This window comes from Schistocerca cancellata, chromosome 3 (genome assembly GCF_023864275.1).
Source record: "Schistocerca cancellata isolate TAMUIC-IGC-003103 chromosome 3, iqSchCanc2.1, whole genome shotgun sequence".
NCBI classification, from domain to species: Eukaryota; Metazoa; Arthropoda; class Insecta; order Orthoptera; family Acrididae; genus Schistocerca; species Schistocerca cancellata.
Window position 1 is genome coordinate 326,872,153 of NC_064628.1, and position 17,312 is coordinate 326,889,464.

A 17,312-nucleotide genomic window follows, 5' to 3' on the forward strand; every position below is an offset into this window, starting at 1 on the left:
AATCCACTAATTCTGTGTGCAATTTTTTTTTACTAATGAGACTTTGTGAAAAAAAACTGTAATTACTATTATGATGAATGATCAGGACTGTCTTTATGGACTGTGAGAAAATTTTAGCTTTTGACCAACATTGTATTAATCAGTGTGTGCATTTGATATCTTTGTTACTGTAATTGTGAAAAATTTTTTTCAAATCTGTATTGGCCAGTGCCCAACACCATTTGTAAAAATTTTTTGTGGGGAGCATGGGGGCTATGTAAGTAGGCTCTTTATGTTTTCTTTATGTAAGTAGGCTGTTTATGTTTTCTTTATGTAAGTAGGCTGTTTAGGTTCTTATATTGATAACGCCGCCGCCACGTAGCGCTCTCTATATGAAAATCACTGGCTGTGCTGTGTGCAGTCTGTGGCTAGTTTGCATTGTTGTCTGCCATTGTAGAGGGGCAGCTGGATGTGAACAGCGCGTAGCGTTGAGCAGTTGGAGGTGAGCCGCCAGCAGTGGTGGATGTGGGGAGAGAGATGGCGGAGTTTTGAAATTTGTTATACTGGATATTATGAACTGCTATATATATTATGAATATTAAGGTAAATAGATTGTTTGTTCTCTATTAAAATCTTTCATTTGCTAACTATCCCTATCAGTAGTTAGTGCCTTCAGTAGTTTGAATCTTTTATTTAGCTGGCAGTAGTGGCGCTCGCTGTATTGCAGTAGTTCGAGTAATGAAGATTTTTGTGAGGTAAGTGATTTCTAAAAGGTATAGTTTAATGTTACTCAAGGCCATTCTTTTGCAGGGATCTTTGATAGTCAGATTGCGTTGCGCTAAATAATATTGTGTGTCAGGTTAAGCACAGTCGTGTATAAATTGTTCTAAGGGGACGTTTCAATTTATTCAAGAGAAAGAGCTCCACAAATTGAGAATGTCAATATCGTATTGTTTCACCTCTGCCCCTTATGCAAGCAGTTATTCATCTTGGCACTGAAAGAGTTGTTGGATGTTCTCCCGAGGGATATGGTGCCAAATTTTGTGCAATATGCGTGTTAGAGCGCCAAAATCCCGAGCTGGTTAGAGGGCCCTCCCCATATGCTCCAAACGTGCTGAATTGAGAAGAGGTCTGGCAACCTTGCAGGCCAAGGTAGAGTTTAGCAAGCACGAAGACAAGCAGTAGAAACTCTTTCCGTGAGTGGGCGGGCATTATCTTGCTGAGATGTAAGCCCAGGATGTCTTGAAATGAAGGGCTGCAAAACGCGACGTACAACATCGTCGATGCACCGCTGTGCTGCAAGGTTACCGCGGATGCAACCAAAGGGGTCCTACTAAGGAAAGAGAGTGAGGCCGGTGTCGCATCGCTGTCCAAGACATCTCCAGACATGTCATCGGGGCTCTGCTCGAAGAGGGGCTCATCGCGGTAGACAGTTCTACTCTAGACGCTGAGATTTCAGAGCGAAGACGTGTCTGGAGTCGCCCCAGACAGCGGTGGGGTACCAACCTAACTGTCGCCCGCTCTACGGCCAGGAGTGATGGTCTGGAATGCCATTTATATCTATAGCAGGGCCCTCCGGCCGTCTCGAGATTTTGACGATCTAATGCTCTAATTAGACAGAATTTGACACGATGTTCCTCAGGAGGGCATCTAGCAACTCTATCAATCAGGGCCAAGCCAAATAACTGCTTGCTTGAAGGCCAGAGGAGGACCAACGCATTATTGACTTGCTCAGTTTGTGAAGCACTTCTCTTGAATAAAGGATCCAATATTTCTGAAACTGGAATTAATTGTTTGCCTGCATATTTACATTACATCTACCGATTTCCGTCCCATTCAGATAATATATGTGTGGTGTGTACTTTTTTTGTCTTAGAGTATATACACTCCTGGAAATTGAAATAAGAACACCGTGAATTCATTGTCCCAGGAAGGGGAAACTTTATTGACACATTCCTGGGGTCAGATACATCACATGATCACACTGACAGAACCACAGGCACATAGACACAGGCAACAGAGCATGCACAATGTCGGTACTAGTACAGTGTATATCCACCTTTCGCAGCAATGCAGGCTGCTATTCTCCCATGGAGACGATCGTAGAGATGCTGGATGTAGTCCTGTGGAACGGCTTGCCATGCCATTTCCACCTGGCGCCTCAGTTGGACCAGCGTTCGTGCTGGACGTGCAGACCGCGTCTCCATTCGTCCCTCCATTCACGCCTGTCGCGACACCACTGGAGGCGGGCTGCACGATGTTGGGGCGTGAGCGGAAGACGGCCTAACGGTGTCCGGAACCGTAGCCCAGCTTCATGGAGACGGTTGCGAATGGTCCTCGCCGATATCCCAGGAGCAACAGTGTCCCTAATTTGCTGGGAAGTGGTGGTGCGGTCCCCTACGGCACTGCGTAGGATCCTACGGTCTTGGCGTGCATCCGTGCGTCGCTGCGGTCCGGTCCCAGGTCGCCGGGCACGTGCACCTTCCGCCGACCACTGGCGACAACATCGATGTACTGTGGAGACCTCACGCCCCACGTGTTGAGCAATTCGGCGGTACGTCCACCCGGCCTCCCGCATGCCCACTATACGCCCTCGCTCAAAGTCCGTCAACTGCACATACGGTTCACGTCCACGCTGTCGCGGCATGCTACCAGTGTTAAAGACTGCGATGGAGCTCCGTATGCCACAGCAAACTGGCTGACACTGACGGCGGCGGTGCACAAATGCTGCGCAACTAGCGCCATTCGACGGCCAACACCGCGGTTCCTGGTGTGACCGCTGTGCCGTGCGTGTGATCATTGCTTGTACAGCCCTCTCGCAGTGTCCGGAGCAAGTATGGTGGGTCTGACACACCGGTGTCAATGTGTTCTTTTTTCCATTTCCAGGAGTGTATTAAAGGTTAAAACATTTCTCTTTTTCGGTAAAGATTTTTTCCAGTCTGCTTTTGCTATCCTCTTCACTTCCCAAACAGCGAAAATTTTCAACTAATTTCAGAGCCTTTTTTCTGAATGAAATTCCATCCATATCACATGACTTTATGAAGTTGAGCTATTGACATCGTCTATCATTCACGAATATTAATGCTCAAAACGAGTAGTACAATATTAATAAACGAAATTATGACTGGTTTCAGTATAGCATTTATTGTTTTATACTATTGTTTTACGCAGTGAAGTAAGCCTAACTCTAAACTGTCTGCTTCAACAACTCTTAAAAAGGCATATTTGTTTTCTTTTTGGCGCATTTAAAGAACACTTTTACACAGCAGTTATGGAAATATTCGTTTCTCAACGTTGCTGTCTAGACACGCTATTTACGCTTGCTCCTCTTGCCTTCTAGGGTGGCATTGTACCGACAGTACAGACTCTCATATGCAGCTGGGCCCCGGACCACGAAAGAAGCAGATTCTCAATAGTGTTCTTGGGTAAGTTGAAAGTTGCTGAAATACTTCTCCTTTGGCAATGATTAGTTTCTGACGTAATGTCTCTTCTTAATCCTTCAGTAATGCTGCGTACATATATTCCACAAAATGAAAACTGTGGTATGCGTATCTCATTTCAGAAACTTATGTTTTTCATTCTACACCCCACAAACGTTTTAGATTTTGTACTATAGTACCTTTGAGAGTGATACTAGCAGACAGAACGCCATTACCCCTGTGGTTACTGTAGTGCTCCATTAATCGGTCATCTTATGAGAACTTAAGAAGCCAATGGGGACACACAAGAGCTAGGTCATTAGCATCCACACAATAGTAGAAATAAATTACGTGGTGTGATATTCGATAGGATATTAGTGACGATACGCCCAAACTACCTGAAAAGAAAAAGTACTGAATAGGATATTATCGTTCACACATGGCTATTATACGTTGCTGTTATAACCACCACTTTCGACGCGAGGAGTGGCCACGCGGTTTGAGGCGTCATGCAACGGACTGCGCCGCCCTTCCCACCAGAGGTTCGAGTCCTCCCTCAGTCATGGGTGTGTGTGTTGTTCATAGCATAAGTCAGCTTAAGTAGTGTGTAAGTCTAGGGACGGATGACCTACGCAGTGTGGTCCCTTAGGAACTCAGACACACACACAACTACCACTTTCGATAGAGTAGGTATTCGTATCTCTCTCTCATCCTCATTCACAATAGAAACACGTCACAGTCACTACAGTCACCTACGTTAAACACATGAAATCACGACACAGAGTTAACATGTCGTGCCAGTTCTCCAAAGCAGCGAACATTCACAATTAGGCAGCTGTACGTGTGCCTCTCTGCAGAGCTAGCATGTCTTGCCAGTACTCCAAAGCTGTATGTATGCCTCTCTGTCTCTCACCCTACAATATCATACGGTTTCAGATTTTTCTTCGCTGAAAAGCTGTTTCACCTCCAGTCCTAAAGAACAGCAACCAGTGTTTCTTCAAATGAGGTTGGAAATAGCAGTGGTTTCAGAACAGTGCTGTAGCATAGTGGTTATGTTATTTGCTGGTCATGATGAAGCATGTGAGTTCGAATCTTTGTCAGGTGCGATTTAGCTTTTCCTTTTATATCTTTATCGCAATTACTCTGATCATTATTTTTATTCATTTAATTGGTTTAAACATATTCTTTTTTTAATTTCTAATACTATGCCGCAGCATTTTAATAACATTAGCAACTTTTTTATTAGCTGTCTTTTTTACTTCCTTTTATTCTTTTCTTCTTTTGGAAGCTCTGTTCAAGTGGTTATAAGTCATTTTATTTACGTATTGTAATATTTAAAGGTATGAAAATCCTGATCAAAAAAATGGTTCAAATGGCTCTGAGCACTATGTGACTTAACTTCTGAGGTCATCAGTCGCCTAGAACTTAGAACTAATTAAACCTAACTAACCTAAGGACATCACACACATTCATGCCCTAGGCAGGATTCGAACCTGCGACCGTAGCGGTCGCTCGGCTCCAGACTGTAGCGCCTAGAACCGCACGGCCACTCCGGCCGGCGAAAATCCTGATCCATCTGTTAAACATGGTACTGGGTAATTTAAGTGCAGTTACTCACAGAGGTTTGGTGCGGGCTGTATTAAGGTCAGTAGCGAAATTTGGTAGAGATCCTAATGCGTTTTTTTTCCTTTATTGTTATTTCCCTCCCCATAATGGAACGGGCTGGCAGCAGCACAATACGCCGCTCTTCAGCCAAGAGATTTACAAAAAACATAAGCACATGAGAAAAGAATACATAAACGAGAATGGTAAAAGTGGGTGAATAAATGATAACACAAACAGATGAGTATAAAAGGTAGACTAAAAAACATAGATGAGAGCCACACACACATGTTGAGAATGAGCACTGTAGACCAAAGTGAAAACAAACAAGCACCACAGCAGGAACACAAATGAGTGACACTGGTGACACTGTTGGTGGCGATGAAACGTAGCACTGCACACGTTACTGGAGAAACACTGACACCACAAGAAAAATGTTAAAAATCACTGCACTGGAGGGGGTACCCACCACAGAGTGAAGGGTATGGGGGGGAAGAAAAGGTAGGGGGAGAGACAGTAGGGGGAAACCAGGAGGGGGAGAGACGGTAGGGGGAAACCAGGAGGGGGAGGAGCGGGGTGGTGGAGGGGAGAAGGAAAGGAGCCGGAAACTCGGGGGGGGGGGGTGGAAAGGAGGAAGAAGGTGGGCAGCAGAGGAAAGAGAGATAGAAGGGAAGGGGGGGAGAGGGAGGGAGGGAGAGAGGGAGCCCTGAGGAGGGGGGAGGAAGAAGGCGGATTATATTTGCTAGGAGGGGTAGATGGAAGGCGTTAGGACATTATCTGGGAGGGGGAGTTATCAGAAGCCACCTTGTGTGAGGGTATGGAGCATGTGAAGATGGAGACCAGGTGGAACACTGTGGTACAGGCACAGCAGCAGGCTGGGGTGGGAGAGGATGGGGGAAACCAAAGGATGGGGAGGCTCCAGTTTGCGGGAGATGTATAGGATTTGTATTCATTCAAGGAGCCGGCCAGTGTGGCCGTGCGGTTCTGGCACTTTAGTCTGGAATCGCGTTGCCGCTACGGTCACAGGTTCGAATCCTGCCTCGGGCATGGATGTGTGTGATGTTCTTAGGTTAGTTAGGTTTAAGTAGTTCTAAGTTCTAGGGGACCGATGACCACAGATGTTAAGTCCCATAGTGCTCAGAGCCATTTGAACCATTTTTCATTCAAGGAACAGGAGGAGATGGGGGAAGGAGATCATCGGTATACTGCAGGAGACGGGTGGGTGGTGGGGGCTTTGGCATGTCTGCCGTGTATAGGAGGTGGAGGAGAGGGGAAAGGATGGACCCTTGGGGCATGCCTGCGGAGGTGTAGAAGATGTAAGAGTTGGCGCTGGGGATGGTAACATAGGAGGGGTGATGAGAGAGGAAGGAGGCTATCAGGCGAACATAGTTGATGGGGAGGGTGTAAGTCTGGAGTTTAAGGAGGAGGCCGGGACGCCATACACAGTCATTTGCGCATTCAAGGTCAAGGGATACAACTATGATGTAGCGACGGGAGCTGAGGTGAGTGGAAAGGAGGTGTGTCAGCTGGAGGAGATCATCAGCGGAGAAGGAAGGTCGGAAGCCAAATTGGGTCAGGGGAAGGAGGCGGTGCTGGTGGAGGTGATGGGGAATGTGACAGGTAAGGATGGACTCCAGGAACTTGCTGAAGACCGGCATGAGACTGATAGGGCGATAGTAGGAGATGTCAGAAGGGGCTTTATCAAGTTTGGAGAACATAAGGATCCAGGATTCTAATGCGTTAATATGGAACCGATTTACCTAAAGAAAAAAAAAAAGGGTCCAGTTCTGGCTACCAGGTATAAATCTGGGACTGTTAATGCAAGAGAGACTTACAGAAATGTTTCCAAATGTAATGTATTAGGAACGGGACATGGGCGAAAAAGGATAAACAAGTGAGGAAGGCATAATTTCGATTTTATTATTGCTGAGTCCCATAACTCACTTGCCACTGTAAGAGCCATCTAGTGGCAGTTTGAAAACTGGGCAGGTCAGACTGTCCGGTATAATCTGCTCCCTTTCGGGAAACATTATAACTGTGTGTGCGGAAGTAGACTTCCCAGGTCCTTTGTGCACGCAGGTAAGCTTGTCGGCTGTTGTAAGCGGCCAGCAGGTAGCCCAGAGACTCTGCGGCGAGCAAACGTATGTCTCGTCCAGCCAAGGGCCGTAGCTTACTGGCACCTTGTTCACTTATTAGATATTTCTGAATAGCACCTGTGAAGTAATGAGGAATAAAGTGTTTATACATCAGTCTAATTATTGACACTGTCGCGCCAGTCTAATTATTGTAAGTGGAAACAAGAGGAGGACAGTGAGACCTCTCACACTACGCGCGCAAAACTTTGATGTACTAACGCAGGACCAGAGGCCTGCAAGTGAACTGCTTACAGTTTTTGGTCCTCCGGACCCATTACAGTCAGCACGCGGAGTAGTCAGTTCGCGCTCGTGTTTGTTCCGTTATTTGTGAACGCATAAAGAACCGCGAGAAGATAACCACGTGTGTGTTGCACACATTCCAGTTTCGTCGGTAAGCGCTACCGAGTGTTCCAAGGCGGAACTTCGATAGCAACAGCCTTAGTACCAGTGATGGGAGACATTTTTCGTTTAATGTATTTCGAGCGCTACAGACAGGGACGGTGCCATCATCATCTGTGACGTCACTTCCTGCTCTCACCGAAACTTCCCGCCCTCGAAGACTGCAGCTTCTGACACGCCAGCTGCCAGCGACAGTGATGCCACTGCTGTTCTAGTTTGTACTGTCCTGTACTGTTGCTGCAACCTGTAAGTGCATCTGCCCATTCGCGAAACGGATTCCTGTGAGAGAACAAAATTACTCAAAGAGAGAGGGGTTGCAAAGGCCTCTCTAGCACGCATATAGAGACCTTTTTGCAGAATACAAATAGTACTAGCACTGAAATACTAGAGGCAAAATTAAGCAGTCTGTCACAGGTTCAGACTGATTCTTAGTCTTCTCAAGGTCGGCTGGAAGTTGAAGACGAATCCGCAGGTCACAGAAAGGATAGAGAAGAATTCGAGGATTCATGGGACTTGACTGAATCGACCAGCAAGGGTTTAATCAAGAGGCATGCTAAGATACAGCCTATGGAATCGAGACCGACATGCAGTGCCAGTACTTTAAAACTACCTGCCATCAGTTTGGGAAATTTCGAGGGGGACTTCCTTAAGTGGTCGTCCTACAGAGATGCCTTTTTATGTTTCATTATGAACAATAATTTAATTGATGAGACACAGAAATTTCATTACCCAGACTCCTCTTTGCGATATCAATCAAGGAATCTTTGGCAACATGTACCAGTAACATCAGGAAGCCTATCAGTTGCTGAGGACTTATCACGCAGAGGTATGATAATCCAAAAATAATGCAGCCAGACATGTAAAGGCTTTACTATCTCTGCCTACAGTCGGCCATGGCATGACAACCGATTGACTGCTACGGTCACACGTTCGAATCCTGTCTCGGGCATGGGTGTGTGTGATGTCCTTAGGTTAGTTAGGTTTAAGTAGTTCTAAGTTCTAGGGGACTTATGACCTAAGATGTTGAGTCCCATAGTGCTCAGAGCCATTTGAACCATTTTTTTTTGACAACCGATTATAAGCAAATAATTAATCACGTGTGTAGCCATTTGAAGGCCCTAGAAGCTCTTGAACCTGACGTCCCACTTCATGAAGTAATTTTTCCTGAAGCAATTTTGGCTGTTTTGCTACCCACAGACCGGCATGAGCGGGAGGTAAACATGTCTGGGCCCACGTTTGTCACATTGAATCAACTGATAGATTTTTTGGAAACAAAATGTCAGGCTCTTGAGTTGATCAGATTCAGGGACATCGCCTCAAGGAATCCGCAAGGAACTGTCAGTAACTCAAATGAAGCTAAGTGTGTGAGGAAGGCTCACCTGGCTAACGCTGATGCTGAGGGGCATGTCAATTTTGTAATGGACCTCATGCTACCAGCAAATGCATGGAATTTCAGGTACTAAATATCGAAAGGCGACGGCCATTTGTAACAAGAAATAAGCATTGTTTTTTGTCCATATGCCCTTGTCACTTCTCGGGTAAATGCAGGTTTCTCCTTGTAAAACCTGTAAGGGAAGGCACAATATACTGCTCCACAAGCCAGCTAATTCAAGGAACAGCCAGAATGGTGAATCTGGAAGCTACTCTTTGGCCCATCAGGCTGTTGTCAATATTAAAGACAGCATGGGTAGGCAGCGGTCTTGTAAGGTGCTGCTAGATAGTGTGAACCAGCCGTCCTTTATATCTATGGGTATGACAGATAAATTAAAATTGAAATGAAATAAACAGTCATTTCCTGTGAATGGCATAAACAATGCCTTTGCAGTCTCAGTGTCTTATACCTATAATGTTGAACTGTCGTCTAGGCTTAGCGACTTTCATATCAGAACCACTTGTGCTATTGCTGAAAATGTCACGAGTGACCTACCAGCATGCTATATAGACATAAGAAGTTGGAATGTCCCACTCGAGCTACCACTTTCTGTTCCTGATTCAATAATCCTGCCACAGTAGATTTAATTCTTGGTGCTGCGGTTTTCTTCGATGTTGTTTGTAGGGAAAGACTGGAGAATCCGAATCATCCATCACTGATTGAAACTAAATTCGGCTGGATTTTGTCTGGTAGAATTCCTTCAGTTTCATGCAACATGCCTCGTTCTACAGTGACCTCGTGCTTTGTTAGAGGTGACAATTTAGAAGCCAAACTGAAAAGCTTTTGGGAGCTAGAGGAACTGGTTACCAAAACGATGAGTAAACAGGTAAAATCTGTGAGGCTCACTTTCAGGACCACATAGCTCAAGATGAAGATGGGAGATCTGTGATTCGACTGCCAATGAAACCTGACTATAAATCCTTAGGTGAATCACGAGAACAGGCATCCCGTAGGCTGGAGCATTTTGACAGGCGATTTAAGAGGCAACCCAACTTGAGGGGGGAATATGCTGCATTCATGCAAGAGTATATTGAACTAGGACACTTGGAGGTCTCAAATTCTCAGGATATTGTTGGTCCAAGGTTTTACCTTCCACATCATGCTGTCGTCAAGGAATGCAGCTCCACTATAAGTTGAGGATAGAGTTTGATGGCTCTCCTGCCACTTCTAATGGAGTGTCTCTCAATGACATCTTGACGGTTGGTCCCACTGTCCAGCCATATTTATTTTCCATTATTACAAAATATCCATCCTTTAATGTGACTCTGTCAGCTGACATAACAAAAATGTATCGCCAAGGGTCTCTCCATCCTGATGATAGGAACTTCCAGATAATTCTGTGGCAGGAATAACCGTCTGAACCGATGCAAGAACATATATATAGTCTACAGCCACTTATGGAACAACTCCTGGTGCTTTTCTTGCGACTACATGGCTCCAAAAGTTGGCCTTGGAAAATCAAGACAATTTTCCAGTGGCGCTGTTGTCTAGCTTTTTTGTGGACGACTTCTTAGGTGAATCAGCTACAGAAGCTGAAGCTCAGGAACTTCAAACCCAGCCGACTCATCTACTTGTTTCTGGGGGGTTTACACTGAGGTAATGGTGTTCCAGTAGTCACAATATTATGGAAAAATTCCATTACAGGACAGAGAAACCTCTTTGCCTTGTAATCTTACCCGTGAAGAAACCATAAAAACGTTAGGAATATTATGGCACCTTGGCTCTGACACACAAGTTTCTTCGTGCAGCTGAAGAGTCATTGGTGCTGAAAGATTACTGTGCGTAATGTTCTGTCTACAACAGCATCTATTTTTGACCCACTAGGGCTTCTGGGTCCAGCAGTCATAAGATGCAAAGTATTCTTGCAGCACTTGTGGCAGCTAAACCTTGTTTGGGATGAAGTTCTGCCATCCAACATAACTGATGAATGGATTGTCGTCTACATGCAATTACCTTCCCAAGTGATATTTTGATCGGAAGGAAGATCGTTCGCTGTCCTCAATGCGTTAAACACGAAATTAATGGTTTTTGTGATGCTTCACAGTTGGCGTATGGTGCTTGTGTGTACATCACATGTGTTCTTTCCAACAGCAAGGTTGCTGTTTGATTGTCTGCAGTCAAATCTCGTGTGCCTCCTGTCAAACTGCAATCTCTTCCACGATTGGAATTATGTGGTGCTCTGCTTCTTGCTCGACTCACTCATCAGGTGGCCAATGCCTTAGATGTCAGAAACAATAGTGATATCCATCTGTGGACGAATTCCACAATAGTTCTCTACTGGCTGCAAAGTAGATCTAGTTACTGGAAAACCTTTGTTGACAAGTCTCTGAAAGCCAGGAAATGAGCTCAGTTCCAAACTTAACACATGTCAACTAAGAAGACAACCCCGCTGATCAATCACCACATGGCATTAATCCAGCATATTTGAGCTCACTGGTGCAGTGGTGGTTTGGCCCCCTCATTGCTATCCACTTATGACCCGGACTGCAGCACTTGTCCTTCAACTGTGGTAAAAGATGCACCTGAAAGAAGGTGTATGCAAGTGTCTTTGTTGTCTGCTATTAACGTTGTTGATGAATTGTTGTGTAAATAGTCTTCATTCAAGAAAACCTACAGGGTTTTGGCTTATGCACTGAGGTTTGCTAACAACACTAGATTGCGGCAAGCACACTGGATAACTGGTCCACTCACCCCAGAAGAATCCCAAAACGCCATCAAAAGGGCATTTAGCATAGTTCAACATGGTGAGTATGGTAGTGAGATCGCTTTGTTGATGGCCAATTCTTCTATATCACGCAACAGCAAATTACAAGATTTGTATCCGTTTGTTGATGCAGAAGGTATTCTACGAGTGGGAGGGAGGTTAATGAATGCTGATGTACCATATGATATGTGACATCCTATTATCAGACCACCTAAGCATCATTTATGAACATCATTTATGAACATCATTTATGAACATCATTTATGAACATGAAAATCTGTTTCATGCTGGGTCACAGCTTTTTTTGAACATGTTGCTTAGGAGGTTTTGGATTCCCAACGGGCGCAACACTGTAAGAGGAGTTATTGGGAAGTGTCTGAAGTGTCTTAGGTTCAAGTCACAGACTGCAGTGCAACTTACAGGTCAACTACCAGCGTCTAGAGAGCAAAATAGTCTCATTCTTTCCAGCACTGTGGAGTGCATTATGCAGGCGCTGTTACTGTGAAGTATGTTGGAAGACGGAGTAAGATTACTGCCAAGGCCTATATTGCTTTATTCATTTCCATGGCAACCAAAGCCATCCATCTAGAGTTAGTTAGTGATTTAGTAACCAGCTCATTTCTGGCTGCCCTCAGGAAATTCACTGTGAGAATATGAAAATCTTCTCACACGTACAGCAATAATGCACACAATGAACTTAAACGTTTTTTCTGTGATGACACTACAGTTGAAGTTGTGGTAAACTTTTCGGCTTCAGAGGATATCAACTGGAATTTTACTCCGCCTTGTGCCCCTCAGTTTGGTGGACTGTAGGAAGCGGGAGTCCAATGTATGAAGTCACATCTAAAACGTGTCATTGGCAATACAGCACTGACTTTTGCAGAACTAACAACGGTATTAACTCAGACAGAAGCATGCCTAAATTCAAGGCTGTTGTGTGATCTCGCTGATGGCATAAATTCTCCATCTGTTCTCACTCCTGGGCACTCCCTCATTGAGCAGCCACTTTGTGCCCATCCCGAACCCTCTGTCCTTGAGATTCACACCAACAGATTCCACAGATGGCAACTTGTACAGCAGCTGCATCAGTCCTTTTGGAGGAGGCAGTCGACTGAGTACCTGCATCAACTGTAGCAATACAATAAATGGAAATTGGAAGGAGCATGACGGCTCCAGAAAGAGGATCATGTCCTGGTCAAGGAGGACAACTTGCCCCCCCCCCCCCCCCTGGTGTGGAGGCTGGGTGTTGCCGAGCAGCTGTTTCCGGGACCTGATAATCTTGTGCATGTGCTGATGTTGAGAATTACTAATGGGTAGGTTCAGAGGCCTATAGCAAAATTGTGTCCCCTGCCTAAGCAGTGAATCAGTTCGTTCCCTCAGATTTGTGTGGTGGTACACAATAAAGGCCCATTGCCAAATTGCTAGTTACAGGAAAAGATCCTTAATTCATAATATCAGCTTGAGAAGCTGTGCTTTTGTGGCCTGACAGTTGTTGGTACTGACTTCACACGTTTCATGTGCAGTGTGATGTAGTATTTTGTTGCTTTTGTGTTTAATGTTAGTACCTTTCATGTCTCTCATCAGCGTGACAGTAACATCGTTTGTGCAACCAAAAGCTAGTGAATTTCATATTTATGTGCCCTGATTTTGCGTCTCGTATTATTTTTGTTGTTTTCCTTGTTTTGAACCTTGTTGGTTGTTAAATCTATGTCTATTTGTAAAATGAGGAGACTCATTTTGGAGTGGGAGTATGTTGAGTTCCATAAGTCACTTGCCACTAAGAGCCATCTAGGTGCAGTTTGAAAACTGGGCAGGTCAGACTGTCCGGTATAATCTGCTCCCTTTCGGAAAACATTGCAACTGTGTGTGTGGAAGTGGACTTAGATCCTTTGTACGTGCAGGTAAGCTGGTCAGCTGTTGTAAGCGGCCAGCAGGTAGGACAGAGACTCTGCAGCGAGCAGACGTTATATCTCGTCCAGCCAAGGGCCGCAGCTCGCAGACACCTTGTGCACTTGTTGCATATTGCTGAATAGCACCTGTAAAGTAATACAGAATAAAGTGTTTTTATACCAAAAAAATTCTCTTCAGTCTAATTATTGTAAGTGGAAACAAGGGGAGGACAGTGAATCCTTTCACACTACATACTCAAAACTTAAGTGTACTAACACAGCACCAGGGGCCTGCAAGTGATCTGCGTACTGTCATTAACCATAAATTACATAATTTGTTCAATATGAGCACTGGAAACGTCGGAAAAATGATGAATAACGTCAGATTTGCATCTGATGGCAAAAACTGGAACTAATTTTTTTCCAGCGTACATCACTTCCACATTAACGCATTAGTATAGCTAACAAGTTTCGCTGCCATACAGTATTAACAGCCCACGTTGTACCTGCGTTGCTGCACTTTAATTATAAGCACAAAGTGCTATTGATCATCTCGTAGAAGGTCGTATTTTTTACATTGCTCCATAGTCCACGTTTTGGTGTCGGCACATTACAGGCATTTGCATCACTGATGAGTGCTTCTAGAATTCAAGATCTCCTTGCTGTTCCCTGCTTATGGCGCTCCCTTCGTGCTGTTTTGGTGCTGATGGTGTTCGTGGGGGCAGTATTAAGTTCAGCAGTGACTTTTGCATCTGTCGTCCCCTGATTTTTCGTCACAATTCTCTTGAACGACCGTCTGTCACGATCACTCAACATGCATTCTCGTCCACATTGTGACTTAGCAAATGATGTTTTCTTGATTTCCCTGTATACGGTATAAATCTTCGATACAGTGCCTCCTGAAATACCAAACATCTCGGCTTCCTTGGTTACGGAAGTATCCACCATAGGAGCACCAACAATTCGACTACGTTCGAACTTACTTAACTCCAACATAATGCATTCACTATCACACAGAACATTGTTCTGACCACGACTGACGCAACATATTGTCATTTCTTCCCTATAAGTATTGAAAACAAATTCTGTCTAATTTGTTCACTAAAATGTGTGATACAAAGGAACAAAACTTGTACCTCAGCTGTCGTAGTTATACGATTTTCCAGTACTTTTTTCATTGTATATTGCAAACCTACCTGAGGTAATCTTGTCATACAAGAGTTTTCTTGGCTGCTTGTTACCTCTTAGCCACGTATTTTATTCAATGTAGTTGTCTCAACTTCTTGCAAATGTCAACAAACAGTGCAAAGAGATAATCTTGTAAAGCCTGTAGTTTGATGCGCGATAATATGTTGTTTATATTAAGCGTCGCAATTTTGTTGTCTTGCATGACTGTCTAAAGATTTTAATTTCTCCTATCAATAAACAATCTGCAAAATTAGTCTGGAGGTTGACTCTCGTTCATTTTCATATGCTCCTGGTCAGTGTTCTGTGGAGTCATAATCATGTCGTTTTCCTCTGTCTTCCGAGTGCCACCCTCCTCCTGTTCAGCAATGTCTTTGTCCCTAAATCCTATGCTAAGATTAAATTATACAAGTCTATGTCTCGGTCACATGTTAATTTATTGAAATTGATAAGTGATTTCTGCTTTACAGACCTAAAATTTCCAGCAGCTACACTTGGGCACATGTACTGACTACATGTCAATGTGTTTACAGACATCGGCTGATTGGAATCAATGAGGAAAATTCAAAATTTATGCTGGACAGGGATTCGAACCCAGGTCTCCTGCTGCATCAAATATGGTGTCTGTTCTTTTGGACATGTCCAAAAGAACACACACCATCTATTGACACCAACAGTAACTCCGAAAGTATGATAGGAGCTGAAAAGTTTGTGAGACAAAAGTTGCATGGGACAATGGGGGCCATAATATGATGTTGGTGTTTTGTTACTAGGTGGGGTCGCTTCACAGATATGAAGGTGAACTTTGTTTTTTAAATGGGATGCTAGTAGTTTTGTACTTATTTTCTGATAGCGGCTATCGAGACGAATCCAGTGATGTGTAACAATAAGGTCTTTGAAGGTCAACGAAGGTCACAAAGGTGGCATGAACGTCCATTTTCGAAGTGATTACCATTGGTATCAATGCAGTGCTGCAATTTTCTTATCATGGACTGAGTGGTATTCCTTATCACATCGGACTTATCGAAGCACATGCTCTGACAATTCACTCTCGCATATCTTCAGGTGTAGTTGGAATGTATTTATAAACAATGTCTTTTACGAATCCCCATAAAAAAATCCAGAGGCACCAAGTCTGGCGAAGAGCCAGCCACGACACATCTCCTCCATGTCCAATCCAACGATTTGTGACTCTTTGTTGTCTCTGCAGCTCATTTGTAGCCATCAGCGAAAAATGTGCCGGACACCCATAGCGTTGATACCACATTCTGTTCCTTGTTCCCAAAGGAATTTCTTCTAGTAACAGACCTAATGTCTCTTGCAGGAATGTGGTGTACTTTCTACCATTAATATATTTTCTTTGATGAAATATGGTCCTCCAGAATCCCACACCATACATTCACCGACCACGGTTTTTGGTGTGCAACTTGCCGCGGCGAACATGGTTTTTCAGTTGCCCGAAAATGCAGGTTACGCAAATTTACATTTCCATGGTTCATGACTGTACCCTCGTCAGCAAATAAAATGAAATTAATAAATGTGCCATCCCTCAGAATCTGAAGTTGAGCCCATCGGCAGAATTTAGTGTGACGCATACAATCTGTACCAGTTAATTCTTGGAGGAGACTGATATGGTAAGGATGATATTTACGGTGATGCAGAACACGAACAACATTACTCTGGCTCATGCCAAGTTCCCTTGCGATTTCATGCAAACTAACACAATGATCTCGAACCACAGTGGTAAGAGTACCAATTTCCGTTTCTTCGTTAGTAACTTTCCTTTGCCGGATATGTTTCCACTGCGTTAAAGATCCAGTTGTTCTCAATTTATCATACACATATTTAAATGTACGACCTATAGGGTAAGTACGTTGAGGATATCTTTCAGGGTATAAGTTTCTAGCTCTCACTGAATTTCGTTGGCATTCTCCGTAAATGAGAAGCATATCGACTTGTTCTTCAAAGGAATACATCATTCACATTCACTTGATTCGACGATACTGGTCTTACCGTTCCTATTAGTGTTGTATTGGGAAAGCATCAAATGGTGTTTACGTGTAAGTGGCCTGTTAGATGGATATGCCGTACTCGGCGAATATTTACTATTTGCACGATGTATGAGAGAGAACTGTCAGAGCATGTGCATCGATAAGTGCCGATGTGATAAGGAATACCACTCAGTCCATGATAAGAAGATTGCAGCACTGCATTTATACCAATGTTCATCACTTCGAACACCTTCTGTAAATGGACGTTCATGCCACCTTTGTGGCCTTCTTTGACCTCCAAAGACCTTACTGTTACACATCATTGGATTCGTCTCGATAGCCGCTATCAGAAAATAAGTGCCAAACTATAGTATCTCATTCAAAAACAACAAGTTGACCTTCATATCTCTGACGTGACCCCACCTAGCAACAAAAAACCAACGTCACATTATGACCCCCATTGTCCCATGCAACATTTGTCTCACAAACTTTTCAGATACTATCATATTTCCAGAGTTATTCTAGGTGTCAATAGTTAGTGACTCACACTGAATATAAGGTGAGGTGGTCAATGATC

General features: G+C 44.1%; 1 protein-coding gene across 1 annotated transcript in view; it reads left to right on the plus strand.

The window, feature by feature from the left end:
• Positions 1-17,312, plus strand: part of LOC126176711 (sialin-like) — a 189,098-nt gene that overhangs the window by 66,780 nt on the left and 105,006 nt on the right. Inside the window, exon 4 of the mRNA XM_049923877.1 lies at positions 3,320-3,404. Within this exon, the coding sequence (XP_049779834.1) occupies positions 3,320-3,404 (85 nt within the window). The remainder of the gene's footprint in view (positions 1-3,319; positions 3,405-17,312) is intronic.